This window comes from Halichoeres trimaculatus, unplaced genomic scaffold (genome assembly GCF_033239565.1).
Source record: "Halichoeres trimaculatus isolate MK-OKI-2021-1 unplaced genomic scaffold, fHalTri1.1 fHalTri1_scaffold_16, whole genome shotgun sequence".
NCBI classification, from domain to species: Eukaryota; Metazoa; Chordata; class Actinopteri; order Labriformes; family Labridae; genus Halichoeres; species Halichoeres trimaculatus.
In genome coordinates this window covers 18369026-18386567 of record NW_027437194.1, presented here as the reverse complement: position 1 = coordinate 18386567, position 17542 = coordinate 18369026, and the positions used below count along the sequence as shown (strand labels likewise).

Genomic DNA, 17542 nt, shown 5'->3' with positions numbered 1-17542 from the left:
AACCATCTTTTCCGACTGGACAACTCAATCTGACTGTCATCCATCGTGTCTTTTAAATCAATTTTTTTTTAACTTTTATACATAAAAGTTTTTATTTTTTAACTTTTGTTGCAGTGTTTTTTAAACTATGTTTTGCACAGTGTCCTTGGGTGTTTTGAAAGGCGCCTTGGAATAAAATGTATCATTATCATTATTATGATCTAGCCTTTTTGGAGGCGAGAGATGAGGTAAACAAACATGCATGTACATGGCGATACATTGAGGCCAGCAAAATTGTTGAATTCAATTCATTCATCTTACAACTTATTGGTTTATTGACTATCATCCCAGGCCTACCAACATGACCCTTTCTCCATTTTTGCAAATATCATGATTTCAAAGTTTAAAATTCTTTTTTTTTTGCACTTTTAGAATTGGTGAGAGACTTCCACATATTTCAACAATAGTCCTAAATATTTTTGTTCCAAAAATGCAGCATGTCTGAAATACTACACATCAGCTCTGAAGACAGTAACTCTCTCTTTTGGCCAGCAGATGGAGCCCTGGTATCACTTACTCTACTGTATCCAATGAGCAGCATTAGATTTTTACCTTTCATTTTTAACCGTAGTGTAACTTTTCTGGAGTCAAACTTGGGCTCACAGACATCACATACATGATTTTTGGTGCAGTTTTTTCTTACAGTAACTGCACAAAATACTGAAGTATAAATGAGTAAATGTACGATTACAAATTACACTGCATAAAATAACAAATACCTTCTACTGTATGTCATTGCAATACTCGTTGGCCACAATCATTCTTCATAACATATTTTGGCAGAAACGCAATTGCACCTCATTCCTTTTAAAATATTTTTATGCCATTTTCTCTCATCTTCAGGGACATGCACTGATTTTAGATAACTCAGTCAGTATACACACATTGTAATGGATCATATTTGGATTTGTGTTTATGTAGCTTGTGCTTAGATAAGTGTAAAAGTTGCTCAACATTCAACATTATTCCTCATACACCACAAAGGTGGGTGTAATATGTTTTGGTTATGGAAGGTATGCATAAATCTGTATCAAGCAAAAAGAAGAAACAACTGACCCGCAGCCTACATTTCATTCAAGCAATCCTTAATCACTGATCAGTCACAACTCAAAATACCTGTGACCTCTGCACAGTTCCTCGAGCACCCTCCCTTCTTTCATCCTCCGCCGAAGCAGCCCCTCCTGCCACCACAGAGACCTCTCCATGGCTCACTTCATTCTCCACCTGCCTGGAGCTCGGCTGGCCCTGGTTGGGGTTGTTCTGGCTACTCCACGACTTGCTCCGGCTTCGGCTTGGCTCCAGAGACTGCCTGTTTCCGCTGCCATTCCCAGAAGCCTTCCCCCTGTAGCAAACCCCACACACCAGACCCAAGAAGGCCCGTCTCATCTCACGGCTGGCCAGGGTGTAAATCACCGGGTTCATGGCTGAGTTGAGGACGGCCACTCCGATGAACCAGTCTGCTTTGTAGAGGATGGGGCAGCGCTGTGTGCACGCCACATCCACAAGGAGGAGCACGAAGAGGGGAGTCCAGCAAGCGATGAAGACCCCTACAACGATGATAACAGTGCGCAGCAGGGACATGGCATGCTCTGAGTTTTTGTTCTTATTCACCTTTTGGCTGCTGGACTTAACCAGGATGTAGATTCTGGCATAAAGGATAGACATTGCTAACAGCAAGAGCATAAAAACTATGATGCAGAAGGCGACATATTTCTTGGTGTAGAGAGGAAGGACTGTGGAGCAATCAGGGAGGTTATCCAGGCAGTTCCAGCCCAGAATAGGTAAAGCTCCAAGAGTAATCGCAATAAACCAGCAGGTCCCAATGAGCAGAAACACTCTGTAGTTTTTGTTGGCATCATAAGGCCTCATTTTAATCATAGTCAGGTGTCTCTCTATAGCAATAGCCAGGAGGCTGAAAACAGAAGCTCCAAGAGCTACAAACATGCTCCCCTCTCTGACGAACCAGAGAGCAGGTGAGAGCTGCAGGGTCTTCTCTCCTGACAGGAGCAGGTTAACAAGGTAGGCGACTCCAGCCAGCATGTCACACAGAGCCAGGTTACCAATGAAGAAGTACATGCGGTTGTGGAAGCGATGGTTTCTCCATATGGCGACCAGCACTGTGAGGTTCTCCAAGACGATAAAGCTGCATATGATGAGGAAGACGATGGTTTTGGTGTCCACAGTGCCGGTGCTGGTGCCGATGCTCGGCCGGTGGTCCAGCTTGCCTGTGTAGTTGTAGTGGCGGTATATTTGAGGGTTGATCATGGCTGCTGACACTGGGTGTCAGGACTGAGCAGAGTCCAGTGTCAGCAAATCCAGCTGCCAGGGAAGGAGTGGGAGTTAATACAGAGTGCTGCAAAATCATATTTCTCTATTTCATTATAATTATAAAGTTAAACTAAGATTAATACTTTTTTTTAAAATGATAAAGTTTAACTTGATATTCATGTTTTTCTTATTCCCAAGAAAGCAAGAGGTCAAAAGTGTGGCAAACTGGCAGAAAACATTAGAAACTGAGGATAAATGGAGTCTGCACATTCAAAAACACATGACCTTTGTTTGTTTGTTTGTTTACATAGGATGTCTGGACCGTTTCCAAACTGTCAAAAGCTCCATTTAAAATTCAAATCCACTCTAACTTGGGCTTTTTAAAACGTGAAATCAGATTAATTTTACATCACAAGTACACACGCTGGACATTTCTAATCGATCGCTCCCTAAGCTGAAATAAAAGGCCTAATTAATTAGTGCGCAATTGAGCGAACTAGTTCAGCCAAACAGGAGCAGTAACACGACTTACCGCGGGGAGCTCGCAGACCAGCTTCAGAAGAAAGTTCCAGCTCTCACAGACACACATTTCACAGCTGAGCCGTCTTTTTCCTGAGTTTCCAATATTTACACGTTAATTCCTCCGTCCTCGCTCGATAGCGCAGAGCAGCTCCTCATCTTTCACTGCTGCCTTCAAACTCCGGAGCAGTCGACGGTTGAGCTTTCGTCACTCCCCACCACCCTCCCCCCTTCTCCTTTCTCCTACCCGGACTGAGAGAGCAGAGGGGCTGGGAAGGCTCCAGGGTCAGTTCAAGTCAACAGGCAAAACAAAGTCAGCCAGGAGGTATGTGGAAACTCACCGTAACACGGTTTAAGATGTGGGGCAATGATGCAGATATGCTAAGTGACAATAAGTTTCATCGTGTAACTCCTGCTGCGCAAACTACAAATTGAACAATTACGCAGGTTAGCCTGCCCTTAGCCCTGTAAAACCTGACCTACCGACAAACAGCCAGAAAATGTATTTTTATAAAACTGAGATGTTTATCAATCCTTTAACAAAATCCACAAAAATATTGCTAAGTAATATAGTTCTAGTATCACATGTGAGAAAATGGGAAGTTTTGGCAACTTTATTTAGAAAAGTTAAGTGTAAATATGCCTTATTTTAATGCAGAAAACTCTTATTTTAAAATGTGTGTGTGACAATTTAAATTACAGCAACTTCTCAAAAGTTAGCAATGATGCTCCTGGGAACGAAAGTGTGGATGAGTTTACAAGAGCGGCCATTTTGAGAAGGGTGAAAATGCGACTTCAGCTGCCTGTAGTGGAATAATTAACTTCAAGGGGTCAAATACATTTATTTTTTTTAAAGCTGGTTTTGAAGCAATTGTTTATCATAACTCAAACAGAGTTAGAAGGAGTCAACAGTGCCCGCTGACGGTAGGCTCCAAATCTCTGCATCAGAGACAACTGGGTGATGTCACGGAGACTTCGCCAATGAATTTTTCTTTCTTAGCCTCTAGGGTGTCAGACACCCAACAAAGAGGAGTCCATATCACTTCAGTCCCCTTTTTAGTAATATATACTACCTTGTGGTTTCAGAGGCTGTAGTATTTACCACAGCAGTTGCTGGTTCAACTCCAAACCACAATCTATTGCCCCAATCTCTCTCTTCCCCACATTCCCTGTTCCTCCTCAGTTGTTTTATCAATAAAATATAAAGATAATGACCATATTAAGCCCACAATAATACAAATTTTGCATATATATAATTATATTAAACCCGTAACATAACAAATAACAATAATAGTTAGGCTGCTAATATGGCAAAAAGCAGAACATAAAAAATGATTTTTATTTCTAGTAGCTGGTTTTCTCTACTCTTTCTAATGCTGCTGATAAAATGTTAGAAAGGAGAACATCATACGATATGCTATAGGAGCTAAGGTTGAGATGACTGCATCCCATCCTTTGTTCTGGTCTTTCTTTCGTGACCTCATATCCAGGAAGGATGGGCAGGGCTGGCAGAGAGCAAACGGAGCGTCTGTGGGGTAGGGAGACAGATGATGAGTCTGTGAAATAGATGTGGTGGAGTGGAATCCAAATTACTGAGATTTTTCAAACTTTCCTGACTGGAAGTAAACAGAAAACTACTGAAATGTGACTGAAACAATAAACTTTATCTACAAACACAACCCTGAAACGGCACCAAGGAAAATTGAGTCATGAACATTGTGCTGTAGATTGGAGCACTTTGAGAACATGAGTCAAAGGCTAAGAATGCGTTACTTTATATGGTGCTACACATGTAGCTGTTTGCAATTTTCCCCAAACCAGGCACATTATGTATCACAAACCAAGACGTTAAATAGCGGATTTCTTCCAGTGTCGGTGGTTATTAACCCAGAGGAATGTTCTCTGTGGTCAAATCAACAGATGTGGTCTGGCATTGGTCCATTAGCATTGTTACAGTCACAATTCTCTGTCATTTCCTGGAGGTCCCAGTGTGCCAGTAGCAAAAGGAAAGTCTCAGGGAAAAAGCCGAGCAGTTAGTCTGGACCTGCAGCAAATCTGGGATCAATCATAGTGCGGGTCTACGCTCAGGCAGCTGGATTAACCGACTGAGAACATGGTTGGAAAAACCTTGGGTTTTCAGCAAACTACAGTCATGTGGGGCTCACATCTGCATTTACATAAACTTTGAGCCAAATATGAAACCATCAGCAAGTACAAACCCATAATATACGGTTAGAGAGAGTCTGTGTGTATTCATAGACTACTGAAGAAGAGCGGGTGGAGGGTTTTCACTTTTGTTAGACCACCCTCACCAAACTGAGGCTGAATGTCCCTTTTTCCTATCTGTCTGCAGGACAGTAATTAAAGCTTTGTGTCTTTCCATTTTCCAGCTTCAGGAGCTAAACATCTCCCCTTATTCATCAGTTCACTATATGTGTGATTTCCTGCCACCATAATGCAATATTATTTAAGCACAACCTTCAAGCTGCAAGCCCATCATTTGAAAGTGATCTTCAATGTAGCCGTGCTTCCCTCAGAGTAGCTGGCCTCACAGCTGGTAAAACCATTCCTCAGAGAAAGTTTCCACTGGGCCTGGATCTTATACTGTATACAGTTCATGTCTGACGTTTTCAGCGGTTGGAAGAAGTTTTCACATGATTTATTTGAGAAAGAAGCAAAGCCATGCTGTTGAAGCATTACAATTAAATATGTACGTCTACGGATCTACCTGCATTTTTGCCGTCAGAATTTGGCTCTGCATTTAGTTCTGGGGTAGTAGACTTACTTTGGTGAACAGCCCTGCCAGGAGGGTAGTACTTTTCTGATGTGCAGGAACTTTGGGAGGTGTAGCCTGCAAGCTGAGCATTTCTGAGATGATGATCAAAATTAAAAAAAAAATGTTTGAGAAAGATGCACCCTGCTGCTTTATCAATAAATTGTCTTGAGCCTAATCTCAGGTTGATCTCTGCTGTCTGGTCCAGTGTTTGCCAGATGAAACAGTTGTGTGCTTTTAGAGACAGTTTCAACCAGTGCAGCTTTGTCACTAGCACGTCTCCTCAGGTGTCAACAAATCCATCTGCAGTGCAGTGATGAAGCACCATTAAAGCCAGCACAGGCTATATATAGCTGTATGTATATCTTCGCTCCAGTGTTGCCAGCTCCTCAGTAAGGAAAGTAGCTATTGGCTGTCCTAAAAGTCTCCAAATGACATCATTGCCTAATTTGAATGATGGCCCATTTGCATGTAGTTGTCATTGACGGTGTAGGAGTGAGGAATAATGTCACATGAAGGACTAAAAAGGAGTAGAAGCGTCATACATATATTTAGAACCGTAAATAAACTTCCCCCAAAACGATTCTTGTTTTTTTTAAATGTCAAAAAAATAACCCTCTGGCTATTTTGGGCTTGGGACTGGCAAAATTGACCCAGAAGAGACAAGCACAGGCGAGATCCATTTGCATGCAGTGGCCTGCTCTGGCTGCAGCAGGGAGGGACTGCTGTGAGTGAAGAGGACTTGTTTGCTGGTGAGTGGTTTGGAATAGGGAAGGGCCTACGGCAGCACCTGCTGCTCATGAGAAGAATAAGATCTGATGAGCTTTCACGTCAGAATCTCCAAACTCCAGAAATAGTTGCTAGATTTGTTGCTAGTTGCTTGTTTTGAAAAACAGTTGCAAGAGAGGTCTGAAAACTTGATAAAAGCTTTATGATGCCAACAGGCAAACTGTGTGCAACATTTTCTCTAGTAAAAGTGAAGCCCATGTAGAAGTGCTTAAAGTTGCTTTTCATTATGAATCTGCTTGAAGCTGGCTGCAGAAAGACAGGATGTCACGTACACATCCAGCCATAAAAACTGGCTATTGCAGCATTGAATAGCATATTTACAGCCTGGTTCAAATTACGGCTGGGGTCTAAAACACTAATTTTACTATCCGCACACACTGTACGGTGAGTAAATTTCTGTTCCAACTCTGTGGTTTAGAAGTTGTTAGGATTGTTTGATTGTCCAATCATAGACACAGCTCAGGTCATGTGACTGCTGGGCGCCCTGTAGCTGTTTGAAAGGAAACTCACAGCGGGCATCATATTAGATGTGGCAGGATTGGCTTCATTTCACGATTTCAGGAGCAGACAGATGATGTTGTGGAGGCTACGTCCATGTTTAATACAGTCTATGGTGCTACACATAAATATGGCAGATTGTCTCCCTTCACAGCGTCCTTTTTGTTGAATGGCCCTTGCTGTTGTCTTACTGCTGCTTAATGGTCTGGTGGTGTTATGCATTTGCCTGCAATTTTTCTCTATATGCCATTTGCACCCACGGTCAAAATGCAGGCAACTGGAACACTTAGGTTTTGGGGATTTTTTTTTTCTAAATTTGGACCTAACAGTTCCTGGACTGTAGCAAAAGAAAAATACAATGTATGCTGTATTTCAAAACACATCACTTAAGCAAATTATACTTAAATTCTAACCCATCAAAGTAAGTTGCATAAAACTCAAATGTACAAAGTTTCAATGGTGCAATAGCTATCTGAAGTTAAACATCTTTGTTTCTGATCTTCTATATGTGTAGGTATTCTGTAGATATGAAACATTAATTTAACAACTCTTGACTCAGAGCTTCAACATATCAGGGTATTTATTATTCATCCTAATGCCAAATAAAAGCCGTGCACACTCACAAGCGCCTGGACATATTAAGTATCCAAAGAACATCCATAATTGATTATAATGCAGTTTATTTGACTGGTAACATGATACCCTCTCATTTAAAGCAGAGAACTAATGGTTAAGTGAGAATGGCCGGATAGAACAAAGTTAAGGCCGCTGTACTTTGTAAGCACATTACAAAGTCTATCTGGTCGGTACCACACCAGGCTTTACTTTGCTCGGGTTTACCCCTTCCAGGCTTTCAACCCTTCATTAGAGCGCAGGAGCTGGGGTCAGAGCCGTGGGCAGTGGGCAAGTCCATGGGCAATTACACCATAGCCCTGCCTTTAATTTCACCCTTTGCCGTTTTGAGGCAAAAACACACCCCATGAGTCTTGGCGGACAGTCCCCTCCTGCCCTGTGGCTTTGTGGGCGCTGTATTTCGAGGCACGGCAGAACAAGGCCTCTGAGGCGTAATTTCAGCTGTGGCACAGTTTAGTCTGCCAACTTTAGAAGGCCACACAAACAGAAACAGGGCTAAACTAAGAAACTTCCCTCTGCTGCAGAGAACTTCAGCACTTCTAACGTAAAGTGCTCTTGATTTTTCATTTCTTTTGCTTTCAGCTCGGAGTTTAATCACATGGTTTCATCTAGTCTCTATTTTATTGATGCTTCACTGGCTCCTTCACTGACTATCCAGTGTCAATCTGGCTGACATTGCTGCATCAGCGTAAAATGTAATGGACTCACATCACTTAACACTGAACATGGAAAAAAAAAATCAGAAGCCACAGTTTTCTGTAGTAGTCTCATTTTAGGGCTTCTGTGATAATTGCATGGTTTCCCGGCCAAGGCTACTGCCTGCTCCGCGGCATGTGAGGGCACATTGAATTTTCCTCACCTACTTATGCTGCTCAAGCATGAGGCAAGAATTTGTTGTACTACTTTAGGAAGCATAAATTCCCAGAAAGAAGAACTTCTCTTATGTGTACTGGTAAATAATTTGGGTATCACTGCAATATTACATTATGTGTTAAAATCAAAACTGTCTGATACTTTGTTTTGCCCTTCTACCCATTGTCAATCAAGCGTCTGTGCTGTGTAACTGCATTAGTAGTAGGCTGTTTCCTCTCCTATGTCTTGAGTACAATTGAACGGGCCTTCCAGACAGTTAATGCGAGTGTGCAGCAATAGCCATTCATCACAAGGTCAGGCTATGCTTTTCTCTCCAACGCCCATTAGGTCTTCAGTGCTGATAGCTTGCTGCAGTGATGTGCAGTCGTCATTGGTCATTTCAATGACTAACTGCTTGGTGGATGGTTTTTACATCGTCTTTAACCATTGAGTTGTCTGTGGTGTGTAAGAATAAAAGGAAATGGTTGTAAAAGCTAACAGGTCATGTAAACTACCACTGTATATGCTTCACTCTGAGGCACTGTGAGGACTTTATAAGGGATCTTGAAATAGCCTTTGTTTCATGTAGTCCATGAGATTATCAGAACCAAGATTTTTGTTTCTCAGTATCTGCGGTTCAGAAGAATTTTCCCAGGAGAATACAAATCTATTTACAGCTCATTGACCAAAAGTCCCTTTCATGACATATGTTGGCCAGCAAAGACCAGCAGTGAGTAGTAGGATCTGTCCTTTGTCTTGAAGAAAAGGTTTACTTGGATTGATTTTGTAGTAATGGTGGACACTGAAGCTGGACTGTCAGACAGAAAAAGGACAGAAGAGCAGAGAAAGCTGAACAGGAGAGTAATGGAGCATGGGCTAAAACACGGGTTAAGCTGTTTGTGATAATGTTCATTCCAACCCACATGCAGCAGTTATTCTGCAGTGGTCTGTTCAGATAGTCTGTTAATAAAATGAGGTGAGTGAGGTTACGTTAGCTCTGCTTGGTGAGGCTGGAGTTGGTAGATGAGCACTGACAGGACATAACCAGGATTCACTAATGTGCCATGTTAAGAACACGTCTCGCAGTACCGGCGGACATTACACTACAAACTGAGTTTACTAAGTTTAATTATTGTTACGTTTCAACAATAGAGCTGCATAACTGTAATAAATATATAACCATGTCACTCTGCGTCCTGTAAAAAAAAGTTGTCTTGAGCAGAGAAAGTAGTGTGTAGCATATCTGCTCTTCATACCAAATGCATGCCTCTGCAAGAGTCATGTGAGTGATGGTGCTCATGGGAAACTGTGGCTGTTTTCCAAACCGCCTTCAACATACTATGTGTGAATGTAGTATGTAGTAGGCACTGCATACTGCCTACTGCTTTGGCATGTAGTATGTAGTATGATTGTCTGTTGGATGTAGTATGTAGTATGATTGTCTGTTTGGTGTAGTATGTAGTATGATTGTCTGTTGGGTCTGTTTTGTAGTAGACTACTCTGGTTTTAATTTTTTGAAGGCGGAGCTATAGGTGATTCCTTTTTTTTGTTCGTTAGTTTTCTACCTTTATTAAAAATGTACTAACAAACTATGGGTGGATTGTGGCATTTTAGTTATTTTGTTTATTATACCACAGCACAATAATCATAATTGATTTTTAATCTTGTACCAAAAGTTATATGATTTATTTAACAAAATCTGGAAGGGATTGACTTTTTATTTTTACAGCTGATGGAAAAACCATTTTCATATAATCCATGCATGGTCAAAAAAAGATAATTATTGATTTATAGGGATTTAAACAAATTTATACAAGTAAACAACTCTTTTATAACTAGAAGTGACAAGATTTATCAGTGTTTCTTTCTCATCACTTCTCATATGTCTCTTCCAATGTTAATGTTGTTGTGTTGTAGTTATAGTGCTGACTCGTTCCAGTAGATGGCGGTAGTTCACCGAAACCTGCCACCCACATTGATGAACAGCGTTAGCTGTTAGCTACCAGGTAGACAGGTCTGTTGCATACTGAGAAGTTTTCCTGGATCAGTCGGACATCTGGGGATTTTTGGCATTCTGCAGATTTTGCAAGTTTTCACATGCTGCCTACTACATACTACATACTAAATTTTGATCAAAATAGTAGGCAGTGTTAGTGTAGTAGGTAGTTTGGAAAACAGCCTGGGTCTTCATCCCTGGATAAACAGTACCAGTTCCAGCCACAGGTGTCACTGTAATCACCAGACAGTCAGCAGCACCTCTCAGTTAATGGCACATTTTTAGCATCCTAAATTTAATCTTATATTTAAAACTTAAAGAATTTCAAAATAAAACCACTTGAAACAGCCCTTCTGTGTTGTTACTGTAACGTATGTTTAAAAAGTGTATATATCCAAATATTTATTTGCAGTTTCTATGTGAGAATTCAGTGTAGTTGATGTGACATGACAGCCTCTGCAGTTCAGGACAGATTTTCTCACATGTTTATACACAAGTTATCTGGAAGGCAAAGGGATGCTTTTGTAACAGTAATGTTGCAATGTGATATTAGTGCACGTTTGTGGCCACATAGCGTTCATATCCCATCTTTACTTCAACTTTTCTGTGTTCTTCGCAGATTAATAAAAAAGGAGAACTTTGATCTTAATCTGCATCAAACCTTATTTTATCTTTTGAGGTCATCACCACGTTCTAACCACTGGACAAACTTTGCATGTCAACCGTATTTGTCACAATAATTAGAGTTTTACCAATTGGTTATTTTGTCTTTCAGAACTTTCAGAACTTGATGATCCAAGCCAAAACCAATATCTCAAGAGCTCTGTGCCCACACAGTAGACTGGGTACGACCAGTGTTGATGTTTTTTTTTTCATCATTCCAGTTGATTTTTCAGTCTTCTCCCAGTGCTTTAACCATAAGACCCTATTTAAAGCCAGTTATGTCTGTAATGTGCTTATAGAAGCCTCCACAAGCATGCCAAAATGCTTATCTGCAAAGTCAGACGACATTAGTTTTCTCTAATAGTGTTATCTAAAGTAGATCTTCTGTTGGATCAATGTCCTGGATCTCCATTTGCATCGACTTGCCCTTAAAGTGTGGAAATAACATCAGGGATGTTGCATCAAAAATTCCATGCAGCACTTTTATCATTTTCCCTGCATATGATGCCATTTATTTTCAATGTGAGATGAAATATATAATCTGTATAACTTAAGTTCACTCTCATGGGAGATATAAAATGTTTTTTTACATGTTTGCTTCCTGCTAAAGAAATCAATAATCTGCTCTCTAGCCAGTGAAGAGATTACTACGATGCATAGCAAGTCATCAGGAAACCATTAAAGCTTGCTTATTAAATGTAGGTGAACATTAACATTAGGCTGTGCTCCAAACTCCTGCCATGCTTTCATGTAATGGGCAAACATAATGGTTAATGTATTTCATGAATCAACAGTTTTACCGCTCTGTATTACTTCTGACAGACCATAGATAATAAATAAATAAATAAATAAATAACATCCAGAAAATGACTAAGAAGTGCTACAGCCACCAAGCAGCCACTGGGGCTGAAAAATGATGGGCGTCAAAAAACTGCACTTCCCTGTTTGGCCACTGGGGGCTGGCTTCTAGAGGGAGTTGGCCCAATAAAAATGCATCAGAACTTAAAACTAAATGGTTCTAAACAAGATACAGATCTCCATGACTTATTTCCTCAATTGTGACACATGTCGAGCAATTTTTAAAAAATCATCTTTTAAATTATATAAAGGCCAAAAATCATAATTTTGGATTTTTGTGCCAAGCTGTTCTGTCACATTCAGTTGAATGTGCTCAATTCAGGCACTGTTAGCTATAATGCTAACATTATGGCATGACTGATTCTTTAAGCTAAATATAAGACAGCACATTATCAGTAAATATTATAGAAATCTAAGAACCTCAAATGATATCAAAAAGTGAGACCCTTACGGAGTTATTTATCATAGCTGAAGTTACAAAAGAAAACTAAGTTTGGCTTACTTTCACAACTTTTCTGTGTCTGTTGGGATAACCCTCTGTTAGCAAACTGTTAGAGCTGACCTCCTTTAACTTCCGTAGTGGATGTACTTCTGTTGTGTTGTGGTCTATGCAATCTTTTTGTCCCATTTGCATTCATGTTTTTTTTTGTGCAAAGCGTTTTTGATTTGCAAATTTGTTTGTTTTGGAATTAAAAGGAGATCAGATGGAAACCATTTTTCTTTTGTTTAAGACAAATTTTTAACAGATACAACGCACAGAAATAAGGTATTTATCAGAACAGTTACACAGTGATACGGTCTAAAACGTGTCAACAAGTGAACGTTGTGGTAGTCGGCTATAAGTAGTGCTATCGGCAGCCTGGTGCTTTGACATATCTGTAGGCTAATGTGACAACAAGTAAACACTGTCAGTTTGTATGTAGTTCAGTAGCCATTCATATTTAGCACAGCTGGCAGTGCAGTGCTCTAATGCCGCGGCCACACCAAACGCGAACACGCGAATTTACTCGCGCGAATGGCCTGTCACGCGCCGCGTGAACGCCCGAGTCTCGCCGCTGGACTTTTTTGACAAGCTGAGGCGCGAACACGCGAATGCGCGGTACTGCGCATGCGGAGTAGGGAGCTCGTTCATTTAAAGACCGAAAGTCCAAAAGAGCAGCTGAAAAACAATGAGCTGTGGTTTCCAAAGCATGGCAGGAGAGTGTGTGAAAGCTTTGGAGATCACAATCAATGCCTGCTGCCTCTCCCTGGTAATCCACCAGCCCTGCTTGGCTGTTCCCTGCGATCTCATCCCCGATCCCCCGAACCTCCGACCCCTCGAACCCCTGACCACCCGAACCCCCGACCCATGTTCCCGGAGGTCTCCCTGGGGATAATGAAGGGATGGAGGAAAGAGAGGAGCACAGAGAACTTCCATCTTTTCCCTGGCTCTGCCCCTGCCCCACTCTTTCCTCCTCTCTATCAGGCTCAAAACTCCGCTGAGGAAAACACAGTCGGACTCAGTGATAGCCCATGCAGGCAGATCCAGCTGGGAACGAATGTTTTCAGAACTTACATTCAAAACCTGTCTCCTCAGAGACTTTCAACCAAGCCTGCTCCTGTTTTTCCAGTCTCTGTAAAGTACACACGTCGTATCGTATAACTCTGGATGATTTCACACCGCACAGATTGTTTTCTCCTCCATCCTCCGGCGGAGTTGTAGCCGGGGCAGGCGGCAGTTGCCCCCCAACGTCGTCAAAACAATGACGTCGTGGGGGAATATTTTGAACTCGAGCGAATTCGCGTCTACCGCCTAAACGCGTGAACGCTCCAAACGTGCCGCGCCAAACGCGCGAATTGCGCCGCCCGAGGCGAATCGGCGGCTAAACGCATCTTTGCATTTACTTTGTATGTAATCGCGCCGCAAATTCGCGTTTGGTGTGGCCGCACCATAAGACATATCCGTAGTGTGTATTGTTTGTAAATATTGGTTAGCTATGTCCTGCCAGTCATCCATCAAGCAGAGCTAACACAACCTCACTCTTTATTTTTTTGATAGACCTCAACCTGATCAGAAAGCTAAGATGGAGCAATGTAAAATAACCTGTAACCAGCAATATTAGGGCTGATAATCTCATTTCAATGTGTGGATTACAACCAGGCATATACCTAGAAGGGAGGCTTCAGAGCAGATCAGAAGGAATCAGCAGATTCATGCTTTGTTGTGAACCATGTTAAACTGCATTGTCGTATCAAATAAATGAATTAAAATTCAAAATTCAAGTGGAATCTGAAATTTCTTACTTAGCCAGCTTTTGTTGGAAAGGGAAATCAAGCCCAGAGTCAGGGGCAGTTGTCATGAATGTATCCTGCTCCAGTTAGCAGGTAAAGGTGACAGGGTGCCTGGTTTGTTTGCTCATTTAGAGTCTTTTAAGCAAGTCCTGTTTGGATACACATACTATTTAGATCACCATATGCTGACAATCAGATGTGTCTCTGTGGCTGTTTAATTAATTTTAGTGGTTTGTGGTTTGTGGAGCGTGTGTGTGCATGCGCGCGTGTCCAAGAAGCCTCAAAAATGATAATATTTTCTTGAAAATACAGTCATTGTCAGAGTGCCATGTCGTAGCATTACTGTGGCTCTTTCACTCTATTGTTAAATATCCTATGAATAAACTATGAAAACAAAACCAGCCCTAAAGGAATAATTCAAATAATTGTCCTCCTGTTGTATTTGACCCCCCAGAGATTTGTTCGTATTGAGACATTTAAGTTTAATGGTGATTTGACCTCACAGCTTAAATGCTTTTGGCAGTAAAACCTTCCAACTGTGCATCCCTTTCCCAAACTGTATACATATTTAATAAGAGGATTATGACTGGTGCCTTCCTGACCATGGCGGACCCAGAGTACACACATACACATACACATACACACACACTCACACACACACTCACACACACACACACACACACACACACACACACACACACACACACACACACACACACACACACACACACACACACACACACACATTTTAGTTCAGTCTGGAGTTGATGGCTGAAGGAGGATGTCTTGGAGTCAGAGTTACAGTCTGGTGCCGATGAGTGTAAGACAGAGAGGGAGGCTTACAAAGTGTCTTCATCTGAGAAAAGGTTTAGTACCTGGCAAGGCAGGACAAGATTATTTGTAAGCAGGGATGCACGATATTATCGGCACAATATCGCTATCGGCTGATAAAAGCTTAAATACACGTTTATCGGTATCGGCAGATATGAAAATTTCTGCCGATATGCACAGCTGATAAGGTGCTATTCAGTTAGGATTATTATTATTTTCCATCTGAAAAATAAGCTCCTTAAATAAAACTTAGCACTTCATTTATTTGCACTGCAGAGCTCTGTGTCTGTCACCAGGTTGTTACAGTAGCTCTGAAATAATCAAATCCAACTTGGTTATGTTTAAAAATGCATTGAACATTTAAAGTTGATGTGATCTAAAGAAATTATTTTTCTGTATTTCAATACTGAATGTCTTGAGTTTGAAAAAATAATACATTTCTTATTTATGGTAAAATCAAATGTTTTTTGACTTGTTTTATGTGTGTTTCTTAAACAAATAAGACAGTCACAATAAGAGTAACATATAAATTCCAGTAAAGGATAGACTTAGCTTTCTTTACAGTGAAAAAAACAAACAAACTTGTGATTATCGGTATCGGCCAAAAGGGGTTTCGATATATCGGTATATCGGCAAAACTCCAATATCCTGCATCCCTTTTTGTAAGGTCTCGTTTCAAAAGTGGTTTCGGGAAGGAGATAAATTAGATAAGTTAAAATATAATTTACAAACATTTTTGCCTTGGTGTTAACAAGCAGAAGTGGGTTTCAAGAGGTTTTGATCAATCAGAGTAAAGTATTTTACACAACAGGGTGGTTCATAAGAATGTTCATAAGGTTGCTTTTGCTGCCCAGTGGTAGAGTTGACCGACTTTTGCGACCAGAGGGAAATAAAAAAAACAGACTTCCGATCCTAGTTTGTTATTATGCTGTGCTTGCTGCTTTAATTGGTTACTTATTTATGTACAGTCAGGTTTTTTTATGTATTTATTTACCCGTTTCAGGAAGTATTCAAGGTGTACTCACAGGGATTACTCACCTCTTAGAGCTATCACCATAACTCACTCCAACATTTGGAGAAAGGACAGTCATAATGTGATAAAGCCCCCATTTTCCGCTGCAGACCCTGATGTCAGTCAGCTACTTTCTAATTGTGTCATACATATTGTTCTTCATGTATGAGAACAGACTGTTGCTTTTTCAAGGCCCCTTTGTTTTGAAGGTGTTTCCTCACTGCCCCCTCAGAATCCCCACAGAGCACATCAGACCGTGCTACCTCCAGCGGTCCCTGCGGTCGGACTCGTAGCTGGGCTGCATTGTCACACAACTTCCTCAGAGGATGTTCATCAGGAATGCTTTGTGCATGCAGGGAGAACACACATGCACACACTAACAAACAAGTGGGACGACTGTGTGCGCCACGGTGTGCCTCAAAGAATGAAGTGGATGGTTTCTATGTGATAACTGTAGGAAGAACTTAGAGAGAACTGCAGGTAAATGAGTCAGGAAGTCACACGCCTGAGGAGCTGGGGTCCAGGAAGTTAAACATGCACCCACAGACGTGCACACACACACACACACACACACACACACACACACACACAAACACGTCTAATTTTCACAAGGTGTGAATTCTTCAGAGCGCCACTGACCTTAATATAATTTGAAGTTTGTTTCATGTTCCTCTTACATGAAAGTGTTATTTTTAAGAGCTACAAGGGGAAAGGGAGAAGCAGAAGTTGTTGGTTCAGAGGAATTGCTAAACTGACATTTCACTGTCTAAACCAGCAGTTGTAGAATGACTGCTTGGAAACAACCATAGTTCTGCTAATTCAAAACAGAAGCTGAGTGTGACATTAAAAAGAGACACTTACACTAACCTAAAATCCGGTCTGTAAGTAGATTACATGAATCAGTCACTGTATCACAAGTCTTGACACCAATTGATTCTGAGAAGCTTGGACATTTTTCGGAAACATCATGTTTTATGATCAGGCTGTACATCACATTTTCATCACAGATATCACCTGCAGGTGGTTTACACTGTTTAATTTTGGTTCAGCAGTAATTCTCCATACTAATGTGAATAAAGTATGTAGTATGTACTGCATACTGTTCCAAAATAATTAGGTAAATACAAATGTAACACTAAATATGAAGAAGATGTATAGTGCAAATGTTCGAAATACTCTGGATGGCATGAATCCAGTTATATCAGCATCAGGCAGTGGTGCTGAGCAGTGGCGATTTCTCTAAGACTGCAAGAGAAGCTCAGCTTCACCTAAAATGTCCCCAAAAAAAGTGGTGATATGTACTGCTGTGTGTACATTTCATTGATAAAAAATCTGCGCTATAATTCCTTCATCTTTTGTTCAGAATCAGCTACCTATCACAGGTAACTGGCTCCACCTCCTTCTCATTTATCCCCGCAGCGTCTTAGAGCTTTAACTCAGTCGGACGCTGGGCATCTTCTGACTTCAGCGGTGAAGCGTAGAGTGGGTTGTTCCACTGTGGAAAATGGACGGTCATTAGATAAACACTGGGCTTTGTCCC

At 41.1% G+C, this 17542-nt stretch overlaps 1 protein-coding gene across 1 annotated transcript; it reads right to left on the bottom strand.

The window, feature by feature from the left end:
* Nucleotides 1-388: 388 nt before the first annotated feature.
* On the bottom strand, nt 389-3056 carry s1pr3b (sphingosine-1-phosphate receptor 3b). Its single transcript, XM_074689708.1, has 2 exons — nt 2840-3056; nt 389-2358 (listed from the first exon to the last, which is right to left on the bottom strand). Exon 2 carries the CDS (start codon nt 2302-2304, stop codon nt 1147-1149), a length of 1158 nt encoding a protein of 385 aa, XP_074545809.1. The 5' UTR covers nt 2305-2358; nt 2840-3056; the 3' UTR covers nt 389-1146.
* Nucleotides 3057-17542: the final 14486 nt, after the last annotated feature.